The 19,598-nt window shown below is 37.5% G+C and overlaps 1 protein-coding gene across 1 annotated transcript; it reads right to left on the bottom strand.

Annotated features, from left to right (window-relative positions):
• Window positions 1-1,850: 1,850 nt before the first annotated feature.
• Window positions 1,851-15,548, bottom strand: sdcbp2 (syndecan binding protein (syntenin) 2). Its single transcript, XM_079587827.1, has 9 exons — window positions 14,997-15,548; window positions 9,567-9,618; window positions 9,147-9,246; window positions 8,034-8,134; window positions 5,543-5,701; window positions 5,147-5,322; window positions 4,346-4,517; window positions 4,040-4,131; window positions 1,851-3,094 (listed from the first exon to the last, which is right to left on the bottom strand). Exons 2-9 carry the CDS (start codon window positions 9,615-9,617, stop codon window positions 3,040-3,042), a joined length of 906 nt encoding a protein of 301 aa, XP_079443953.1. The 5' UTR covers window position 9,618; window positions 14,997-15,548; the 3' UTR covers window positions 1,851-3,039.
• Between the last annotated feature and the right edge of the window lie 4,050 nt (window positions 15,549-19,598).

The raw sequence follows: 19,598 nt of genomic DNA, 5'->3' as shown, positions 1-19,598 counted from the left end.
CGTAACTTGCGACCATAGTTGGCTAACCAAGCTTTTAGGAAACGCACCCTAGAGCGGGGCTCAATCTGGCTACAGCCACCATGTGAGTTGGGAGCTCTAAAAACAACTCTAAAGAGTGTAGCCTCTAGGATCAGTCACTGCACCTGTTGAGGTTTACCTCCAGACGTCATACCAGCTGAAATTAATTTATCTTTACACCTTACTAAACATGTTGTTGCTATGCTAATATGGTATTGACGTAGCTAATATGTTATTTCAGAAATACTATGTAATAATTCCACTAAAAATATCAAAGAAAGACTTTTTTTACTATGTATTGTTACTTGATATGAAAAGAGGAATATAAAACTTGTTGAAAGTTAATTAAAAAAAATAGCATGCAGAAACAAATCTGATTTTCCAAACATTTGGCCATGACTGTATGTTCATGTTGACCATTTATTTGACTGACACTAAGGTGATGTCGATTGCACTATAATTCACTTTATAAGCAATTACTTGAAGTAAACTTGATTGTGTGTTTCTGTCTGTCTAAAAGCCAATGCATACATGTGGATTTGTGGTTCAGTTAGATTTCACCAACACCACCATTTCAAAGAATCATCACTGATTTACAAATTTACTTAAATATTTATACTTTGTGTATGTGAGAGCTGGATTGATCAGCTAGAAAACGAAAATAAGCCAGATGAACACTAATTGTAGTTATTTGCATCTCACTATCATCTTATCTTCTGTCCCTATAAAACCATTAATAGCCGCTGCCTTTCGGTCTACCTCCTCCCTCTGATATTGTGTACAGTATATGCAGTTGGATATAGTCTTTATTTGTTGTCTGTTTGCAAAGTTCTCTTACAAATAATTTGCTGCTTTCTGTTGTGCAGATTTTGTGCGGCATCTGTAAGGTTTTCAGCGCTTGATATTTATTCTGCTTGACAATCTTAATTTGTGCTTTATGTGGTGTCAAGTGCATACACATGTCTTTCATTTAGTCTAGTCCCAGCACTTTTTACCTCATTCCAACTAGGCACTTATTAAAGAACCTTAGATTATAATAAAAGAAGGCATATATGTTCCTGATTTTTGTTTGTTTAAACTATGAATGTGTGGTTTTCAGATGGTTGTCTTTTGGCTTAACGGAATATGAGGTTAATGAGATTGTAATCAAGCGCTACTCCAAGAACAGGAGGTTTCCTCCAAACTGCTACTGTCTGTTTGTCAATGAAATGTACGTAAATAACTATTGCATTAGTTATTTGACCAGATAAATGTTTTACGCTGATGTAAAGCTTTGTATAACTGCTGAATTGACACACAAGGCCTTGATAAGATTTTCTTGAATTTTTTGAAGCCATATACGAGCAGAGATGTGTATGTTGGCCCTATATGCTGGTAAATTTGAGTAATAATATTTCTGTCATATTATATATAGTTATTTTATAAAAAAAATAATACTTTTAAACCGCATTCAACACTCTTCTTTTGGCAGAAATAGGAGCTGCAAGTGTGTACTGGAAATTTGTGTTGCAGCATCAGTTAATTTTTCTTTCTGCATTTGGATGGTAACTGATAATCACAGATTATTTGCTTTAAAGCTTCAGATCCACCATTAAGAAGTCTACAGATATCAATACATGTTAGTTTACTAATAAAGTATTTGTTAATTATCTTCCGAGGTTAACAGGCTTTCCATAGTGGACTGCATTGTGTCTGAGCATTGTAAGTGTCCGTTTCTTTTTATCACCTTCACATATGGTTAGAAGAAGACTTTAATACCACATATATTCTGCAAATGATTTGGTTAAATGAAAAGATTGAAAGTGGTTTAGCCGCTAACAAGTCAAAAGTCGTAAGCCATGTTTATTTCTTTCAAAGTGAATATTGAAATGTAAAATTGGTGGCAAACTGACACTCATATCAGTAGTTTAGTGTCTGTTAAACAGGATTATACGACTGTGCCTAGAAGATTAGATCTCAGAGAGGTACATTTGTTATAGAGATTTTTTCTTACATAGTAATTCCAATGACGTTTACATTTTTCATCTGGCACTTCAGTTTTGGCTCTGTATTGTCTAACAGTATCAGCACCCTATAAGTGGAACCAGTCTTGTAAGTCTGGCAATGTTTCATATTGTCTGTTGATATTTTTGTGTAGAATAATATTTTTTATGGTAATATTCATGTGAACAGACATCACTGCAGCACATTGCTCTTGACCCACATTGCTCTGTAAAAGGATCTATATTAAACAGCATGGTGAACAAAGACTTCTTGCTATTTTTGACGTTTTTACATCCGTTGTTTCAAATTCCTAATCATCTGAAAAAGAGCAAATGTGTAAACCATCTTAAAACATTTCGATTTTTTATATATTTGAGCAATATATTCCAATGGTATCACCAGAATGATTATTTATTTTTGTAATAATTTCAGTCTTCAGGTTACATTCGTATATAAATTTTAGAGACACTAAAACATTTACAGGATAATGACAGAATATCATCAAAGATTAAACACCTAAAAAACATGTTCAAAATCAATAAGAAAGGAGTTGTGAAATTACAAATTCTGGCCAATGATTCGTTCTGGCAGAGTACAGCTGTCTTGGCATGTAGATGTTCAAAAAACAAAAACAAAGTGTTTGTGCATAGTGGGAGAAATGGAAAAGATAGGAGTGTTGAAGCTAACGCTTTTCAAAAAGGAAGCTCAGATTTAGATTTCAACCCCTTGCCTCCCAGCCAAATTAAAATAATTGGATTATAATAATACTCAATTATGACAATGGATTATTATATAACATGTAATATGACAACAATTAAAGAATGGCAACAATGACATGAAGGACAGAATCAAGAACTAGAAGGCAAAACAATAACAGCCAACAAGTAAAATAAAAAAGGCCATTTGTACATGTTATAAATGAACGTGATTGAGGAGGTTTATCCCATCAGTGATAGACGACCGATGTGGTGGAAGGCTCCAATGGGAAGGCTAGAGATTGTAGGCATTGTGGAAGGGGGTGTGCGTGTTCTCCTGTGTTCAGACCTCAGGCACAGAGTGATCCATTGAGGACTTCAGCAGGCCGCTTGACATCCTGCAATACACAGATTAGAGCTGTCATCAGAACATTTCGCATGACAATTATTTTGAATACAAATTCTTCAGATTATTGATGTTTGTTTTTGTTCATGTCCCACTGTAAGCTTAATAAACATTAATAAGTCATTTATTTACAAGTACGGTCACAGGGAACATTCAAATCTGTGTTGGCGCTACTGCTGACCCAGAGAGAGCAGTTGCCATGTATAGATATGAAACAGTTTTACAAACTGTCATTTCAACAACAAGGTATCATTATTTCTACAAACTCAAATGATCATAAAAGCACTGGGATTATAGTTCGGGTATAAACACTGATGACTACAGTAGCGATCAAAATAGAGTAAATCACCATTTGAAAGTAACTTGATGCTTCAAATAACTATTGTATCAGTTATGCTGTTGCACCAGTAGATGGCGACAAGTGACTTAAAAAAATGCATTTGCAATTAAATCATTAATTCAAGAGATTTGTTAAAAAATGCTGATTCATGGGGTATTGAAAGTCTTTACGAGTGAGTCATTGAATCAATCATTTAAACTGATTTGTTTTAAATAATTCATATTAACTAAAAAACAATTTTTTAAATAGGCTAATTTACTCAAGGTTTTGACAAAATGTTAATTGCTGCAGTCTATGTTATTTTGTTCAGTTGTCTATTCAGAATAATGGGGAAAACGTGATCCCTATTTTAAACAAAAAAAATCATGATTCTCAATATATTCTGAGTCGTGCAGCTCTACTGGGTAGATTTGATTTACGGGAAGGTTCAACAGTGAAATTATAGATGTAAATACAGAAATTATTAATTAAATTTATTAATTATTATTAAATTAGTAATTTCATGCAGTTTAAAAAAAACAAGTACAATTTATTTTTTGTAACGGCTATACTAAAATTATTAGATAATTTAGGAGTATAAAAAAAGCTGGGTCTCACTTCTTAATCATGTGGTCGTAGATGAACTTAGGCATGATGGTGATGGTCATGGCAGTAGGAGATGTGGTCAGGATGTCCTTGATCTGAGTGTCCTGGAGACAGAAAACAAAATACTTTATCGATCACAAATCTCAAATTGATCAACTAATTTGATTTCTTACAGTAAGTGATAGATATGGATCTCAGTCTGATATTGTAATGGCTTTTTTAACATTATATTTATGGGTTTGTGATTTTATTATAAAAACAATTGGTACTGGGACATGACAGAGACCACATTTAAAGGCATATCCTGAAAAAACCCACCTTGAGTCCAATGACGTTCTGGCCGTTGATCTCGCAGATGTAGTGATCTGTGAGCAGGCCATTGCGGGCAGCAGAACCATCCTTCACTAGAGACGTGACGCGCCCGGATTTGAAGATGAAGCCCACGTGGCCGGAGCTGTCCTTATGCATGGTGATTGTGCGCTGGAATGGTCTGGAACACAAAATATATTAATATAATAAAAAGTTGATCTAAATTTGCATAATCTGTGGCATGATGTTGAAAATCATTTTGATTCAACCCTTTTTTATGTGACCATGATATTGCATATAACTTCAATGCCAACAGTAAGGTCATTAAGTGATTGATGTCTCATGTCAACATGCAGTTTGTCCTGTGGCCATACTTCAAAAACGGTGTATTTAAATGTTTACTGCTTGTAGGTGCCTTACTGTAACTGAATTTAGTTTAATGTTTTTATAAAATTACTTTGTGGTAATTGCCACTATGCCACAGAGATGTTACAGAGCTTAACTTGGATCAATTAGGAACTTTCCTTGTTTTCATATAAAAAAAAAAAAATAAAAACAATCAACCACCAGGAGGCAGCAAATAACTACAAAAATATAGTAATACACCTGTCATGCTGATTCTGTAGAATTTCTACAAATATGTTGTTAGATATATATATATATATATTACAATTTACAATTTAACATTTTACAATGGTACACTTTTTCTGCATTTTTGATCAGCCTGTGTGAACATAAGAGACTACCGGTACTTAAAAGAAAAAATTTGTACTAACCCAAACATGTACTCTATAGATACAAATGACTGACCTGTCACGGACGATGAGCTCGATGCGTTGTTCAGCTGCTGCCTTCAGAGCTTTGTGGGCCTTATCTGAGTTCCAGCCAGCAACATTCTTCCCGTTGATCTGCAGAACCTGATCTCCAAAACGCAGACCACCCAAAGCCGCTGGAGAGTTCGCCTGCACTAGCTGGACAAACACTCCCTAAAGACAATGACATGAAAATGACATGCATGAAGATAATGACAACTGGCTGCTGTGGATGAGAACAATGACACATATGCTGAGAATGAGGGTGTAATGCCTTAGAAAATATTACCACATAACCTACATACCAATTACTCACTCCAAACAATAAATCACAACACCAGTCATGACTCTGAGAAAGTGTGAGAAAGTGTTTCCCACGAAAGGCTCTACTCACATTATCGATATCTTTGAGTCGGAGGCCGACCTTTCCTTCCTGGTCTTTGCAGATGATGATCTCCCGAAGACCTGGGCGAATCTCGGCCCTCCGAATACCCACATCTGCACCAGTCACGGGCCGCACCATGCCACCCAGACAACTTGACACTGCCACTTGCTGCCAGGAGAGAGAAAACTATTTGAATTAATTCTCATATGTGAGTGTAATGGTCACATACAACACTAACATTTATTTCTGCAGAATATGCTCGTGAAGTCTGACATCACACATCACCTTTTCTGGGTTAAAACCCGTAGCCCAGAGCATGTAGTATATGCAACGTGACACGCGAGTTTATAAAACTCACATCACATATAGATTACTGCATCACAACCTGGTCACTCACTGGAAATACAATTTTAAAACCCATAGAAATGTTATTCAAAAAATCTATAAAAATACTTGATCAAAAACCTCTGTCACACCATGAGTGTAATATTTTGAGAAAATACAATATGCTCAATTTTGAATTTTTTTAAAATAGCTGTTTGATTTTTAAAGTTTTACACGGATTGGCTCCATCCTCATTTTCTACATACATTAAACCAAGGTCTGACAGAGGTTGTTGTACCAGAGCTTCATTTAGAGGAGATATAGAGATCCCGCATAGAAAAACTACCTTTGGACAAACTGTTTTGTCTATTAGAGGAGGTCATTTTTGGAACAGCATCCCAACAAACATTAGAGAATGTCCCACTTACTGCACATTTAAAAAGCACCTTAAACAGTTTCGTAAAAGTTCTCAGTTATGTCATAATTTTGAATAATTGTATTGATATAATGTAATCTGCCTGAATGTGTGCTATTATGTTTTGTGCTTGATATTGTATATTGTTATATTCTTTTGTGTTGCATTATCGTGTATGTTGTTGTCTTCCTGCTTCGGGACTACAGGTGACATGGCTCATTTACAGTCTGTACAGAAATGTTCGATTGTTCATTAATGTGCACTGTCCCGAATAAATAAATAAAAATAAAATAAATAAAAGCTGACCTTTAATGTCCAATATGAATAAATAATGTTCATAAACTGCTGTTGAGCTAGTATTCTCACTTGAAACAACTGAAGGCTTGGACCTGGACAGTATTCCATACACACGATCTAACAAGTGGATAGCAACTGCTGTCCATGCAAATGGTCTAATGCAGTACGAATGCAGATTCTGCCTTATTAAAGCTGGATTTGAGTTACTATTAGAGCTAGCAGTGTCACATGATCCTTCAGAAATCATTCTAATATGCTGATTATAAAGTAGTTCAAACGACTTGTATAATAAAGTGATATCTGATTTGTAACCAGGCACTAAAGCGATTACTTAAAAAACGTGCATTGAACCAATCGGATTGCTTGGGTCCTAAGCTGAGACTCATCACTTCGCTGAGACTCATCTCTTCACCACACCGGACTTGAACTCGGAATCGCTGCCCACAAGACTATGGCTCTAACTAATACTTTTTTGTGTGTGTGTGTGTAGTTTCATTATGAGCAGTATATTAATTAAATATATTAACCTAAACCTAGATCAATTCGAACTGTAGTTTATTGTTATTGATAATGCATTAACTAATGTGAACAAATTAGTTACCAATTAAATGATTGTGATTAAATTATAAATCTAAAGCTTCTTTTTAAGGAATGAAAATAGATATTCTTCAATATTAGAATGTTCTGGTTTGTGAGTCTGTTTTCCACCCACAGCAATAACAATATTAACAATAATGCTGAATGTATGATATCCAGCAGTATTAGTGAAGAGAAATGCATTTCTGGTTTGGTGTTGATAAATGGGTACTTGAGCCTTATTGATGGGGCTGTGATGGTACAAAAAAGATTGAGAGATGCTGGTCTAACGTTTAGTACTTGAACAGAACAGCGAGTATTATTTTAAGATGCCTTTAGAAAGCAGCCTACATTAGCAACACTCCAACACAGGCCTTATGGTGCATGAGTCATTCCTGAGCTCTGCTTCCAGGAATGATGCTGAAAAGAATTATGGGTTATGCTAAGACACCCTGTGGCCAGTTTGCGCTATTCACAGAAAAAGAAGGGGGAAAAAAAGCACAAATGCTAACACGCATACATAATTGCCGCCTTTTTCAAAGCTTACACAATTACCTTGGCTGCTTTAACAGAGAAAATATTGTACAAGGCAACAGTGGCAGGGATGGAAAAACAGTGTACAGCAAACTAAACCAGGAAAGAGTGGTTTAGCTTGCACTGCTAGGAAAGCATTTGAGACTCTGAAATGTCATTGTTTGCATACAACAAATATTTCTTGATGAGTGGCAATCCTTAGAACAGGGAAGAGAAACCAACACTGCATTTAGAGAAACCAACTAGAAATGCAAATGTGTACTCAGAGACAATCAACCTTTGTTCTACTGTTTTGTCATTTGTACTTAACACATTTATGCCATGCTAAAGCAACAGAAACATGCACATACTTACACTGTCAGCCACCGGGACCAGCGCGAGGTTTCTCTGGACCTCATCACTGTTCAGACTGAGGCCCATATAATCTCCCAGCTCCTCGAGATTCGGATACAGAGCTGGATGGAGAGAAAGAAAGCATTTCATATTGAAGTTTTGAATTCTCTATACGATACACAGCTAATAGCTAACATAGTAGCGGAGTGATGATTAGCCATGAACCTGTAGATTTTTTTATTATTATCATTTAGTAGTTTTAAAAATCAGAGATTGCTTAATAACAGCATTAAGCAAGTGAAAAAAGCAGAACATAGAATAACAGAGAACTGTGAAGAACAGAGTTCAAGTGTCAGTCATCCTACAGTCGCTGGTTTCAGATTCTGGCCATGAATGTTTCCAACCAGTAATTATTTCCTGAGTTGAATCATTGGCTACAATGCTTGTTTCTCTTTCTCCTGCTTTCCCCAGCGCTCAGATAGGAAAATGTCTGCCTGCCTGCCTAGCATCGCATACAAATACTGTATATTTCTGCCTCATATGGTGATCAGAATCGCCACCGGATCGCAAGTTATTTCAAACACTCGCTGGTGTCTGAAAGTGAGTTATGAGCTGAAAATTGTTTGGTAGCCTGATATAATAACATGGGAAATGAGCCGTGGTGTTGACCCTCTCTGCCTTTGTTCATGACCACTCCTCAAGCCCCAGTTGGCCCGCTTTGGAGCAAGATATTCGGCGGGCAAAAAAAACCTGGGTGTTGGCCCTGATGAAGCCCCGGAAGTGACTGGCATGCACTAGCATGGTCGCTTTTGGCCCGACAGTGGAAACACGGCTAATGAGAACATATAGGTGGCTGGATAAGAGGGGTTCAACTTGAGCACTTGTTGTACACTGACATTTTAAAAAAGGAAATAGGAAAGGCTGATGCACTGTTGTTGAATTGCTCCAAGATCCCCTAAGGCATGTCTTCATTTCCTGCTTGACAATCGCACTAAACACTAGCATGCCTTTCATCTCTATAAAAACAGCTCTCACTCAGCACTCCAGAAATGAAAGAGAGAATGGCATGATAAGGGAAGCAAGACAGACGACGTAAGAAGCATAAGAAGACAGACAGGCAGAGCCCGGACTCACTGGAGCTTGGCATCCCCTGTATGGCAGGCTGTGGCTGGTAGACCCCCTCCTGAGTGATGGCTGGGGTACTGGAAGTGGCATCAGCAAACTGGGATTGTGCCTACAGGAGCAGACCACATGTGAACATTGAATTATACTTGAATCCTAGATCTTTTAAAGTGCCTTAATCATGGGGACGGCTACCAACCCTTTAAAAAGCATTTGTTTTTTTAATTATAGTCTAAAGCTGAAATAAAATAAAATAAAATAAAATAGAGATATATTGGCTTGGCAAACTAACTGAAATAAGTTCAAGTACTGAAATAAAGAAATACAAATACTTTGAAAAACATTTAATAGAAATTTAAAATAAAAGGTAATTCAAAACAATGATTATATTATATAGTAGTATTTAAATAATACTAAAATAACACTGCTTACCCTAATGACCTTGTCCACTTTAAGGTCCTCTAGGGATGGGTACAGTGACATCCTAGAAAAAAACAATTGTACCAGCATGAAAATGGGGGAAATAAGACAGCGGGCATATGAAACACAAGAAACCATGCTTTCAGTGAGCTCATATAGAGCCATATTGCCTGAGTTCATTTTCCAGCTGACTAGCAACCATGACTCCAGCGGGAATTGAAACCTATACTAATTAGATGGGATAGAGCAGGGAGTGTATTAGGAGACAACGACTGAGCTTTAATCAGGAACAAAAACACAGTGAATTTATCAGGATTCTCCATCCTGACTGACACCTTCACGAGTGTGATTCTCAAAAAAAATCAAACACCCCCCACCACACACACACACACGGATGTGTCACGTTGTGAAATAATCCACCTCTTGAGTCCATCTGTGTCTTCTGAGCAATTATCCTCATTGACATAAAAAAAACATGCCGATAAACCACCAGAAATTATAGGCTATTAACTCCTACAATAACTCTAGCTGCGCTTTCAGACATAGGAGCTAATTTCACTTCACAAGAGGAAGAGGCAAATATAAAATACTCAGTCCATATGCACAAATAAAATTATTTGATTTGACTTAAGACAGTCTTGCTCCAATAACTCAAACAGAAGAGTATGATGCTAGCAACATCAATAATCATGAGTTATTTAATTCATTGGTAGCATCAATTTCAACAATTGCAACTAGTAACTTCCACATCCAAAACATCCAATAACACATCACTACCATACACACATAACATAAACATACATTTCAGAACTATTCATTATAAACTGAACACTCTGGAACTTTACAATCACTTTACTTTTGACTTTATATCAAATGGTTGACTTAAAATGTTTTAATGATTACATTAAAGTTCATGATTTAAAAAAATGAAGAGGCGTACGCCACTTCCGACGCATAAGTTGTGATTTATAAAAACAAACTTGACGGGAAAATGTGCGCACCTGCACGCAAACTCTGACCCATGCGTACGAACGTTTTGGAGACGGAGCAGTTTGGCGACGCCGATGGTGAGCCGGAGTTAAATGTCTTTTTGGTCATTTTTAGACAGAAAATCTAAATAAAATTAAACATATACAGAAAGATAATACAAATATAATTTCACTCACCAAGCCTATCACTTGAAGCAAATATCCACACCTTAAATGCGCGCGCCAGCGAGCGAGTTGGGCCGTTTAGTGAAACTGACACATATCTAACGGCAGATGAAGTAAAACTGTAAATCTTCAATATGAGTCCTAATCATAAATAGGCTACAGTGCATGTTCACAATAACAGTTTAAATAAAATAATGATTTAAACTATGTTTTACTTCAGATATAAACATTCAGATTAAATATGACATTCTCATTAATTAGCTACATGAAATTTACTGAAAAGTTACAATATATATATAAATATTTGTTGTGGATGCAATGCTTTTGAACACTTTTCCTTTGGCATGCTGTGTTTCAATGTTTTAACTACAGAGATAATTGCTTATGATAATAGCAGATTGTGCAAATATAATGCACAACAAGGTCTATCTGTTTCCATTACAAATATAAATCAATTACAAATAGGCTACTATTTGGTCAGTAGAAAAGATTGAGAAAAACTTTATCTGAAATGTATTTTACACTATTTGATTTATTTATTCAAAAACAAGGCAAGGATAGGCTACTAAATGATTTTTATTAATGTAATATGACGGCACATCCGTATTTCATATTTTCCTAATGTCTTGTACCGTTAAACATGTTATCACGTGGATGAATAATCATATGCAAATGATATGCAGATGAGGATATGCATAGTAAAACTAGGCGTTGTAAGCTTCATATATGGTTATTTTGGGGAGGAGACGCATGTGCGCACAATCTTCCGCTGACTGGGATTTATAAAGTGAATCCTGCGCAGGTTCTGCGTACGCCATTTTTGGCTTTCGGGCGCACGTACACTTTTAGTAAGAATCCTACGCACAGTTTTATAAATGAGGCCCCTGAACATCCCCTCCACATTTAACTAGGAACATCCCACCAGAAATCATCACTACAGATCCAAAGCACTAACTATGTCCAAACCCAAACAGAATTAAACACGGCCTGACTGCGCTCTTTATCTTATAGTGGAAGATCAATGAGAAGTTAAGTGCTTTACTGGGAGCAAATCCATTACTGGGATGGGAAGGGGGAGAAAAAAAGGAGAAAGAAGGGAAAGAGAATGAGCAAGAGTTAAGAATTTAACTACATAAAGAAAGAAAGGAAGACCATGAATGGAAGATATGAGGGAGTGCTTTACAAGTTACTAGAGGAAAGGCCAAGAAGCATGTGATTGATGGGCGCTGACATTAGTCATAATCATATGACAGTGATCACATGACGTATTGTGCATTTCAGTCAACAATACCACTGCATGTAGATCATCGGGTTACTGTACGTCACTAAAGCAAAAGCAAGATGCAGGAAATGCTCAACAAGAGCCTACAGCAACACCCTACTGTGGATCATATGGTTATATAGGCATTGGACAAAGCTAAAACAAAAAAAGAACGTAGGTAGACATGGCTACATGTTGGGAAATGGGAGAAATTGCACATTGCCTCACTTCCCTAAAGAGACATCCCACATGCTAATGGAAATAGTTAGTCGCTCATTATGTGAACAAACTGAAATAGGAAACGGGAAGTATTTAGTTAGAATCAGTCCGACTGGAGCACTGCCAGTGACTGGAAATGAAACAAAAGCCTGGAGATTTAAGTCTCTAACGCATGTAGGAACATACAGGTTTACAACCAGATTAAAGAGACTGGAGTTGCTTATCCCGTAATGTCAGATTCAAGACTAAAGCTAAAGCACATGCTCCTACACCCTGACATTTTGTACAAATCTGAGAAACGTTCACAGACAGACATGACCACAAAAAAAAAGTAAAAAAAGAAAACTCACCCACACGCTCATGAATAAACTCCCACACTAGTGCACACAGAACAGCTCATGCAAAACAACACATACGCCCTCTTCCCATCATACACAGACCGTGATATGTGAAAGCAAACATGCACTGAAATATCTGCTCTGACGATTCAACCGCAACCAACATGTCAGAAAAAGGCACTAAATACATCAGACAGGCTCCTACAACACAAACACAGTCTCTCATCACATGAAAATGTCTCTGTGGTACTAAAGGGCCATTATTTCCTGTCAAGAGCACTCCACTAGAGATGTCTCCAAATAGTGGCCTAATGGAGACGGTGAGCAATCTTCTCACAGACATGTGTGCCTCTATTGTTTGAAGCTCGATCTAGATCAGCTTCTCGCCAGAAATCAAGTGAATCAACTGTGGGCACAAAGTGTGTCATAAATCAAGCAGGCATAAAGGACAGCTGGGAAACTCATCATTGAGGCTTTAAGTCATCTGAGGTCAACACCTGTTATCATCAGTATTTTCATTCAGGTCACAAAGAAACGGAAGTAGCGGGCCGGCAGATCTTTTTTTCCATATTACAATATACCCTAGTGAAAGGAATTATCAAAAAAGAGAAGAAAGTGAATGGATGGAGTGGAATCTGAATGTGAGCTTGCAGTCGATTGTAAGGAACGGGTGAGTTTTATGTGGAGAAAATGAATGGAGGTCTCTGGGATATATCACTGGAAGATCAATGATAGTTTAATTAAAAATACTGAGGTGGAGAAAAAAAAGAAACGTGCACAGATGAATCATTCACAATAAAATAGGTTAGAAAATAGATAGGCTGAATTATCATTTCATTCCGTCTTTAACACAAACATTTGTTAACTGTTAATAAAATAAAATAAAATATAAACAAATATAAAACAACAGGGAAACAGAAACTATGATTCCAAAATTAAAATGAGCACAAGTTACTTTTAAGTTTCAGCAACAAAAAACAATACAAAAATAAAATATACAACTAAATTTATAAATGGATAAATAACCATGCCTGCTGTTGTTACCTTAGTGTAGCCTAAATCTGAATAGATCAACCAACATTGTGTAAAGCGCCACTAATGCAAGATAATGCAGAAGCAATAGAATGATTTCACACTGCTTGAATCGGGTTTAGATGACATCTTTGACTAAACGTGGACTACTTTCCACGCAATTTATTAAAGAAAAATCACCAAATCACCAAATGCTTAAGGGGCAAAGCCAGTGGATAACTGTCCGGTCGAGTGGATGAGGGGCCTTTGGTATGGGGGACAAATGGGCAAAGCTCATTTTCAGGCAGACTGAATGAGTGCTGAGCATAATAAACAGATCTCCCATGACAACAGTCTGCAACTCTATTGACTGAGACCAGCAAAGGATTCATGTTGCAATATCCCATCCACAGCTTATGGGGAAATATAATACCGCTGCTGTCATTAACTAAATAGCCTATGATTTTATTATGACTATACAGACTATCATTGTGACAATGAGCTGATGTCATTATGCAGGAAAGTCCCTTAATCCAAAAAAAAAACAAGAACAAAAAACAATGGAAAACTAGGTTATAAGCCTTCAAAGGTTTGTTTGTTTGTTTGTTTGTTTTCAGCTATCCAGTCATAAATAATTCAATTCTTTCCATTATTGACTGAACATACAGGTATAATCGAAAGTAAAACTTGTTTCTCAAGAAATTACTAACTTTAGGTTTCATAAGTCAGTGACACATATCCTGAAGTTATCAACATTCAATACGCAACATGCGTCACCTGGACATTTTTTTTGATTGAATGTTAACTTACGTGGCAAACATCAAATCCACATTGTCATATGTTTCACTGACGAACAATGTATATTGTTACAATTATGTTAACTGGCTAAACGTGCATTTAAAGAGAGTTGAGTTATAAATGTGCTTTATATTCATCTCTCTTAACGTTATATAAAATCTAACAGTTTATCTAATAATGACTTTATAAATATTTTCTCCTCTAAATTACCCAAAAACTGTAAACAAAGGCGATAAAAGCACGTCAACTGTTTTAATATAAACTGAGATTTTATATTCCATGTCACCACAAAGTACGCAAAATTAACTCAAAATATCAGACGAACTGTTTTTGTTGTTTAGCTCTCGAGCTAGTCTCCGTTAGCAAACCACACAATCATGCTAATTACACGAATAAAGTTTGATCTCTTTCTCCTTAAAATAATGGCCAGGTAATGTGTTACACAAAAAAATATCATCAAAAACATAAATATAACGCAATGGCGAACACGGTAAAGTGAATACTAGCACGTCTTTGTTCTTCGTGTATGTTAGCAGCAGCCTGGTCAAGTTTAGCTTCGGTTAGCCAGCGAGTAACGTTACCACATACCTGACTGACTGAATAAATCACTCTAAAGATAATTTAAACAACACTATTCAGATTAGAGAGTGTCGCGTCTTACCTTTCGGCTTTCAAACGAGTGACTTCTGAAGAAATGGGGTAAATGTAATGAGAAGGAATGTAAACAAGCTGAGCACAGTAGACGGGACCCTTTTCCTCTTTAGGTTGGAGCAGAAGTGAACAACATTAGACGGGAGGTGAGAGACAGAAAGTGTGTGTGTGCGTGCGTACAGTTTCTATTAGGCTTTGTAGCTCAGCTCACTTCCTGCTTTAGACTTCATTTTGTTTCATGACGTTGTTCGCTTCTCATTGATATTTAGAGGCTTACTCTAATAAAGGCTTACTTATTAACTTAAGCTCAGCCACTCTGACTGCCAAAAACTAGCATGGTAACCAGTTATTGTTAATACGGTAAAATTATTGGACTGATCAGAGATCTCGATATTCTTGATGGTAGTGGTGGAAAACCAAATTAACTACCAATGTATCACATTTACTAGATCATTAACTATAGAATATAATCATTCAAATGTTTTGGCTGATTCTGTTTTTCTTGGTTCATCATTATAAAGAATACAGTGCTGAACAACATCAGCTGTCAATTCATTGACCTGTTGAATCTCATTGTTGTAAAGCAACTTAACCTCTGTAAGAATGTAGAAGTCTCCTGCACTTGTGCCAGTCCTCTGAACACAAATATGATTTGCATAGTCATAAAAACAGTGAAGGCACTAATGTGAAATAACAGAAGCAAGCAACATTTTCCAAAACATGTAAAAGCACTTAGAAGCCTACATTTTAATAATTTCTTATTATTTTTTATTGTATACGTAAATATAGCCTACAGAGCATTACACAAATATCATTTGACGCTTGACCTGCAATCACAGAAATAAACAGCATCGACTCAAGTATTTATGCGTCTGCAGATTTCATTAATTAAAAATTATTTTCATGTCAATACAAAAAGTACTGTCACTGTATCTGCATCCAATAGCAATTGTCTATAGCCAGCACGGTCTACATTTACAACAATAGATGGCTGCAAATAATTTAGCATAAAAATTTATTAAAGAGATAATTCACCGATTAACATTAAACTTTGTATCAGTAGAAAACCTGTAGTATTTTTGAATTACCATGCTTCCCTGCTTCATGTCCCCCTGAGACGAGAGATTTATGTATTTTTTGTCTAGAAAAAATCTTCCTATTGCGTCATCTGTGTATTTCCTGACCAGAGGCTAAAACCTACAGCCAGTAGTAGGAGCTTGTTCCGCATGTTTTAAACCCACCCATAGAGGGTGAGATCTCACTCACAGAATGTACAAACAGTGTCAACCATCTTTTTTTAAAAAGCTAAGCTAACAGGCTCTTGCTCTGTGGATAAAGCTGAGTAGTAGGGGTGACCTTACGTCCTCTTTTTCCCGGGACTGCCCGGGCTCTTCCTCCCGACCGCCAAGCAAGTCTCGCTCCTCCGCTGGAGCAGCTGCTCCGGCCGCCTCCCGCTCCCCCATCATCCGCAACTGCTTCTGGCTGCACTGCGGCCCGCACAGGCAGCCACTAGCATCGGACCCGCGCACCAGACCAGAGGTTGAGATCGCCCAAAATGTCCGGGACTCGGCTCCTGCTTTCCACAGTGTCCATTTACTACGCCTACATTATTACATATAACATTATTTGACACTGACACGTACGTGCCAGTTTTGCATTTCATGCATTCTGCTTCACAATGCTAAAACGCACATCAACCGATCACTTTTTAAGCGTTCATGTAAACACTACATTCAGATTCACCAATCGGAATAAATTCAGTCCGATTGAAACAAAAGGAGTGCATGTAAACATAATGAATGGCGACCGCAGAAACCAAAAGCCGAATCCCGGACATCCCGAAATCCGGCGTGCGAATCCGAAGCTCGTGGCCACCATAGACAGTATATAAACTGGACACAGCGACCCCATAGGTTTCAACGGAGAAAAGTAAAGTCAATTAGAAGCACTCACTTCCTGATGGCTGAGCGTAGTGCGCAGGCTCAAACTGAGATTGACGACGTAGATGTGACTCTCTATGGGCTTCTCCCTTGACTTTATGTCTCCACGTCCCCCCGATTGCCTGCGAGCTTCTCCGCCTGTCTACACGGTCATTTCTTGACTGTGCGACAGAGAGTCGCGTGGTTATGACGCAATCATTAGCCTATTTTTACAAAAACTGCTTCTACGGGGCCATAACGTAAGATACAAGGTAATGGAGCCTTTTATACATTATCGTGTTTCTTTAGAAATAAATAATGGACAAATGGAGTCTTTGGACGCTTCAAATGTAAAGTTATTCGCTGTCAAAGTGACGCCAAAATGAATGGGAGTCAATGGAATGCTAACAGCAGGTGATGGCTTGATAGCCAATGGCGGCTCCCGGGGAAGCTTCGGTTTCCGGCGGATGGATTACCCCCTTGGTGGCCACCCGCACGAGCCGCAACACAGCGAGGAACAGCCGCTGACGATGGAGGAACAAGGCGGCCGGAGCATCCGCTGCAGCAGAGGAGCGAGGAGCGGCAGTCAGGAGGAAGAGCCCGGCAGGCTTGTCACAGAAATTTACGATAAAACGCCGTCTTTTCAGTTTCGAGTCAACTAGTAACCTATTTGTATCAATTCTTTTGATACTGGCCTCAGTAACCGGTAGGCGTGCCCTCGTAGGGCAGCGAAGCAAGTGCATTCTGGGAGTTGTCTTTCATCCACATGAGCCAAAAATAAATTTTCTGGCTTTTCTCAGTCTAGAATAGCCTGGCTCCGCCCTCCTACGTACTTCCGCTTAATTTTTATTTTCCTTCGGTACTAGGTCTGGGATTGTGGTATATTCTTGGGTTTTCTCCGATCAATTTTTTGCAGGTCCAATCAGCGAACAGAGGGAGTGGCTGAGAACGATGACGTTGAGGTTGTGCGCTAGTTTGAGTCGTCATACGTCACGACCAAACGTTAGCGATTGGTTATGGCAGATCCAGAGTGACTCTTGGCAGATCCAATAGTTTTAAACTTCAACAGAGTACCCGCCTTCAAGGAAGTTAACGCTTGTCAATGGAGAGAGGCCAGACTCTCTGTACAAATGAAATGTACGAGAAGGCACCAACTTCTAAAATAATTTAACATTTCTACTACATACATGACCCAATTTGAATACACATTCATCTTTCCAGCGGTTAAGTACCCCTTTAACGGTAAGTAGTGTGATGAAAATATGGTAGAGCAGGTCACAATGTCCTTTTCAGACATTGTCCATCTTTGAGAACTAATTGTTCCAGCTCAATGAGAACACAGAGTGCCCATCTTTTATATGTGTTAGCAAGCTAATTGTTTGTTAGAAGAAGAGTGAAACATGATCAGAAAATCTTTAAGCACTAAATGAGGCATGCATCCATACGCTGCCAAATGTGCCAGCTCAGCAACTCAACAACTACACAACTCATCATACACAAAACAAAGTAAACACATCAAAAACATTTCCAAATAGCTATCGACAACTATCAAAAAAAAATGTTACGCACCAAATTCACAGAAATAGCTGTACTATCATACTTCGTCATTTTAGTGTGATTACAGGATATGACAGCACTTTATCAGTTGATCACTGTGAACACTTCTGATCACTTTATACAAAACCAGTGAAATTCTGGAAGGTGTAAAACACACAAGGAGGCACAAGGATTGTTCAAGAATTTGATTCTTTGTACTAATCAAAACCAGTGAGCCTGTGTAAAGTCCATCTGTTCAAAGCTAACAATTCAAAACTGACTGAAAATTAGGAAACATTTTATTTTGATATTTAGACATTCTACTAACTATAAGTATCTTTGCATCTGTATGTCAAGTCATTGGAGTATTAGTAGACTGATTGTTTAAAGGGATAGTTCACCCAAAAATGAAAATTGTGTCATCGTTTACTCACCCTCAAGTTGTTCCAAATCTGTATGAGTTTCTTTCTTCTGTTGAACACAAAATCAGACAGTTGACGGCACCCATCAACTTCCATAGTATTTTTTTTTCCCCATACTATGGAAGTTAATGGGTGCGACTACTGTCTGGTTACCAACATTTTTTTAAATATCTTCTTTTGTGTCTAGTAGAAGAAAGAAATTCATACAGGTTTGAAACAACTTGATGGTAAGTAATTACAAAATTTAAATTTTTGGGTGAACCCTCCCTTTAATATCCGCTAACACATTATTTTGATGCTCCCCAACAGACATTCGACTGATTTTGAGTAACTTTGCAACCCTAACCCTAACAGTCTATTACAGTCTACTAATACTCTAATGAGAGTTAGTTGACATGTAGGCTAGTTGCTAAGTTACATATAGTTAGTGCATGTCTAAAGTGGACTATCGAAATAAAGTGTTTAAATACTTTAAATTACCTTCTGTATTTTTTAAATGTAAAAAAATATTACTTGTAATTTATTAATTTATTCAATCTAAAAAGTAACAATGCAACAAATATTCAGATTTTTATATCTCAAATATAACATATTTAAGGCAGATTTATGGTTTTCTTGGGGGGGGGGGGGGTTCTTGTACTTGGTCTCAAGCCAACAACAATCACAGTGTGAGAAAAAGTCACAAGAGAAACAAAGTCTAAAGGCCAATTCACACCGACAGACGGCGACCAACGG

The sequence above is a fragment of the Phoxinus phoxinus genome (assembly GCF_949152265.1).
Source record: "Phoxinus phoxinus genome assembly, chromosome: 18".
NCBI classification, from domain to species: domain Eukaryota; kingdom Metazoa; phylum Chordata; class Actinopteri; order Cypriniformes; family Leuciscidae; genus Phoxinus; species Phoxinus phoxinus.
Note: the sequence above shows the minus strand (reverse complement) of the source record. Positions and strands in the feature narration are given on the sequence as shown.

Excerpts from the sequence above, each read along its gene's own strand:
- sdcbp2 (XM_079587827.1), bottom strand. The coding sequence starts at position 9,617 with ATGTCACTGTACCCATCCCTAGAGGACCTTAAAGTGGACAAGGTCATT. Across the intron at positions 8,135-9,146 it reads ACAGGGGATGCCAAGCTCCA|CTCTGTATCCGAATCTCGAG; the intron begins GTGAGTCCGGGC and ends CTCTCCATCCAG. Across the intron at positions 5,323-5,542 it reads GACTCAAAGATATCGATAAT|GGAGTGTTTGTCCAGCTAGT; the intron begins GTGAGTAGAGCC and ends CATTGTCTTTAG.